Source organism: Nelumbo lutea, chromosome 1, assembly GCF_056320005.1.
Source record: "Nelumbo lutea isolate HS-2025 chromosome 1, American lotus-T2T, whole genome shotgun sequence".
Lineage (NCBI taxonomy): Eukaryota > Viridiplantae > Streptophyta > Magnoliopsida > Proteales > Nelumbonaceae > Nelumbo > Nelumbo lutea.
Genome location: NC_142684.1, coordinates 173,326,071 through 173,330,305, shown reverse-complemented (window position 1 = coordinate 173,330,305; position 4,235 = coordinate 173,326,071). Strand labels below are relative to the sequence as shown.

The following is a 4,235-nucleotide window of genomic DNA, read 5'->3' as shown; positions in this document are numbered from 1 at the left end:
ATCAAGGTCAATGAACTTGTTCGCTTATTCATTTACATCATGAACTAAATAAAATTATATATAGCATCTTTGTTTTGTTTTTGTAAAGGCAGACAATGATGTAATGGTCCTTAATTAGTGCTGCTTTAGGGGGACCAAGACCTTCACTTAATTTGACTAAAATTAATCAGAGTGCTTAGAGTAACATCAAGTAATAGAAACTTGAATTGGTGGATCTGCTTTTCACTGATCACACCTCATTCCGACCTTTCAGACATACCCCTTCTGTGTATTGGGAACATCTCCCATGAAAATATGCCTGTGAGATCGTTGTGGTCTCTAGAAACTTCTGGCTGTTGGTTGGTGTTCATCTTTATCAAACACGTAACACTCATCTGTCAATAGGCATAACAATCAACCAACTAACCGACCCAATAGGCCAACAACCAAAGGCTACGTCGTTCCCAACCAGCCATGCGTGAGGTGTATGTGGAATTTATTTTCTACATTTTTTTTGAATTGTCATTATTTGTACAACCCATTTACATGCATCGATCATTCGATCTTTTCCACAAGTACACAAGAGCCACAGAATAATCGGATTATACGATCCGATATGTACAGGGTCGTGGGCTATAAACTAAACTTCAGCTATGCACCAACAGTCGTCGCTTTGAGAACCGAATCCATCTCGCTCCTGCTGCTGCTGATCTCTTGATCTTTACCGTCCGTTCGACTGAACCATATTTCTGGAACCACTTGCGGCAGATGGACTACGCTCTCCGCCACATAACCAGCTTCTTTGCTTTTTACTTGCTTCCCAATCTTCACGACCAGGATATCAATGCCATTAGTTGAATTGTTAACTACTTATTAATAAACTTTAAGGTTATGTTTGGATTGAAGGAAAAGGTAAGGAAAAGGTAAGGAAAAGCTCCCTACAAAACAAACATAGCCTAAATTGTAAATGCATAACAGCAAGAACAAATATATATATATATAAATATCAAAGATCACAATTTCCAAACAACTGGATCTTCCATCCTTAGCTTTGGAGGCGTAAACCCAACGATGTGTACGCGATCTATCATAGAAATACAGGATACTGATACAGAACACAATCTCTGTATCAGGTGATTAGGACTTATGACTGACCACGCTGATTCCTTTATCAACGCAAACTGGATGTGTCGCACGAAGTTTCACAAACCAGAATCTCGCTTTTGAAGTTCTGAATTCTGATAGGTGGCTCTGAGAACTAGTTTAGGTTTCTGTTGTGAGGGGCAATTTGAGATTTTGAGTTCAGTCCACGTAGAATTCCTAATGCGATCGTACAGTCCGTATAAGCGGCGCGTGGCTTTTTTATCCACCGTCCGATATGAGGCTTTTCCTCCTCCGTGAAGCTATGACTATCCAGTATCCCAGTCTTTCACAGAGGAGACAAAGCCGCGTAAGGCGCACGCCCCCACACACGCAGAAAAGAGTTGAAAATTTACCAAGACAGTGCGGAGTCCCACGACTTTCCCGGCGGCAATATTCCGTTCGTTGTCGTCGAGAAATAGCTGGGAAAGATTGCCAAATAATACGCGTTTCAGGATAAAAAATATCACGCAAATATAAAATAAGTAAGCCTCAAATGCAAAAAATGAGGTGGCGTACCGTACGACGGGGATCTACATGTGCAACATCGATTGCGATTTTCATGGCGTTGATGGATGGCTTCAAAACAACGGGAAACTCGTCGGGACGACTGGATTTCGAAAGGTTTGGGTTAAGAGTCTCGAAACAGATTATTTGATCGAAGCAGTCTTGTAATCCTAGCCTGTCCAACACTTTAATCGCGTGGTTCCTATCCGAATTGGTAAAAATCTGCAAAAATAATAATAATAATAATAATAATTAAAGAGAAGACGGAGACTGCTTAATATCTAATATTAAGAGGAAATTGAAGTCGAATTGTAAACTTAAAAATTGAGATTTACAAGAGGCACTTGAATATTTTTAATCTTACTATCTTTCTTTGGTTGATGGTCCGCAAAAGATTTCGTAGTTGAGGATCTGGTTTAATGGTCTCATAAGGCAACCTTCCGTGCACGAAACTAGTAAGAAAAAATATGGATATCAGTAACGCAACACCAAACCTCTTAACAAATTAGACTTGTCGAAATTAATTCTCTTCTTCAATGGAGAGAAATTAAGAAAAGGTGAGACTATTTGTTCAGCTTTGCAGTCTTTTAGGTTTCTCACCCGTGATAGTCATCGGCGTCGATATCATAGCCTAAAGCCTGCAATACAATAGATAAATTAATTTACCAGAAAAATAGGCATAGAGAAAATGAAAAATGCAGAAAAAAACAATTTAAATGATTTGCTTTTGAATGATTAGTTTAAAGTAGTTACTCTCAAGCCAGCAAGAGAGCTCCCGTAAGTTTTAAAAAGCTCAACTCGTAAACTGGATGCTTTGTCCTCTGGAAATCCGCATTTCTTCACAAGGAACTCTGTATATGGTTCAATGATGAACGACCACTGATCAGGCCTTTACTGATTCTTTAATTTCTGAAATTAAGTTTAGCGACTCATTTTAGCTGGAAACTGGTTATATTCTATGTGTTTTATGCATTTACCTTCTATGTTTCTCTTGCACGCTTCACCGATTCCCACCTTCGACGAGTACAAAGTGTCGTCGAGATCTGCAATTATTAAATCAGAAATAATCAATTAATCATCCACTCAAGAATAGTGAATCAATCAATTAAGGATGAATCATGAAGAGGATGAGATACCGAAAAGAAGGCAATCGAAAGGAGAAGTGGATTCTCGAGGAGGATTGCTGCATAGCTCCATTATCAGGATTGAAGAGCAGCAAAAGATGAACGAACTGCCTCGCCGAAGAGAAAAGTAGGAAGGAGGAGGAGAAGAAGATGAACCAACCAACCAGGCAACCCACTGTGAATAAGAAATTTCTAGGCTGAGCCCCTGGAAAGTGTTTGAGAGAAGTTCTATTTATAGATTATTTAGAGCGTGGAGACGCTACGAGGGAGAGAGAGGGAAGGAACGATATCAACTTTATGTGTTTGCCTTCACAAACGGATGAGGGGCCCACACTCCATCGTCCTCATCTAACAATAGTTATCCAGATTACAGACAGTTGGTGAGTCCTCTCATATCCAACGGTTAGATCCCGAAACACGTATGCTCATCTCATCAATGAGGTAAAATGACTAGAATTTCCCTTATTTAGCACATGAGCACATTTTGTTTTTTCCGTTTTGTTTTGTCCTCTTGCGGTCCAGTCTAATCCAAATTGGACACGTCCGTCTGACGCATGAAAAATGTTTTCCCACTTTCCAGTTGTTTTTTCCTTTTTTTTTTTTTGTTTGTAGATCCGGACCGTCAGATTGAGACGCGTCCTTGCCATCAAATTTACGTATGCGATGATGGGCAACACCTGGTTGGAATATCTAGTGATAAAATTGGTTTCATTGTCCGAATCCGAATCAAATAAATTCGATTTGAATATATATAATATTATATATAGTGGTAAATTTTGTTTCAGTATTGTATTTTGGGTAAAGAGTAAAGATTCATAGGTTTAAATTTTGCACAAGTTATTTTTAATTTATTTTACATATAATATTTTGATATTTTTGTTAAATTAAATTAAATTCCAATAAGATTGTGAGTATTAATAAATCAAACTTGGATCTTGACATATCCGATTCGATCCGACCCTTTGAAATCATACTAAGCTTTGTATGCCTTGTTCGGGTCCAAAACCCATTACTTAAATGGTGGGTGTGAATACAATTTTAGATGTTTTAATTGTTGTCATATTGGAAGGAATATAGTTCACCAACAATAGCCAATAATTGGCCATAAATCCATCAAATCGATCAAATAACATAATATAAATAGAGATGACAGATGCCAGCACACACTAGCTTTTAGCTTTTTTTAAATAAATGACAAGTCGCTTAGACAGAAACCAGAAGTAGAGATTGATATCCATTTCCAACCAACCCAAAGAAGACAAAAGTCCGAGCCTAGTCTCATCCAAGTTTGTTTTCATCTGCAATCTATTCAGCTATGCACACAAAGCGACCCAATTTGTCTCACAAAATGCATTTCAGCCATACATTAGTTTTTATTGTCTACAATGTCATTCCGAAGGGAGAGGTAGAGAATGGCCATTTTCATAAATGCGGGAATATTATTCCAATAGAAATGAAAATGGGATTTTAATTCTACCCAACCAA

The 4,235-nt window shown here is 38.1% G+C and overlaps 1 protein-coding gene across 1 annotated transcript; it reads right to left on the bottom strand.

Moving 5' to 3' along the window:
* Window positions 1–465: 465 nt before the first annotated feature.
* On the bottom strand, window positions 466–3,025 carry LOC148879258 (Haloacid dehalogenase-like hydrolase (HAD) superfamily protein). Its single transcript, XM_088960742.1, has 8 exons — window positions 2,763–3,025; window positions 2,604–2,669; window positions 2,380–2,477; window positions 2,227–2,264; window positions 1,991–2,078; window positions 1,639–1,848; window positions 1,476–1,541; window positions 466–804 (listed from the first exon to the last, which is right to left on the bottom strand). Exons 1-8 carry the CDS (start codon window positions 2,821–2,823, stop codon window positions 631–633), a joined length of 801 nt encoding a protein of 266 aa, XP_088816868.1. The 5' UTR covers window positions 2,824–3,025; the 3' UTR covers window positions 466–630.
* Between the last annotated feature and the right edge of the window lie 1,210 nt (window positions 3,026–4,235).

Excerpts from the sequence above, each read along its gene's own strand:
- LOC148879258 (XM_088960742.1), bottom strand. The coding sequence starts at position 2,823 with ATGGAGCTATGCAGCAATCCTCCTCGAGAATCCACTTCTCCTTTCGAT. Across the intron at positions 2,478-2,603 it reads GTGCAAGAGAAACATAGAAG|AGTTCCTTGTGAAGAAATGC; the intron begins GTAAATGCATAA and ends AACCATATACAG. Across the intron at positions 2,079-2,226 it reads GACGCCGATGACTATCACGG|TTTCGTGCACGGAAGGTTGC; the intron begins GTGAGAAACCTA and ends TTTTCTTACTAG.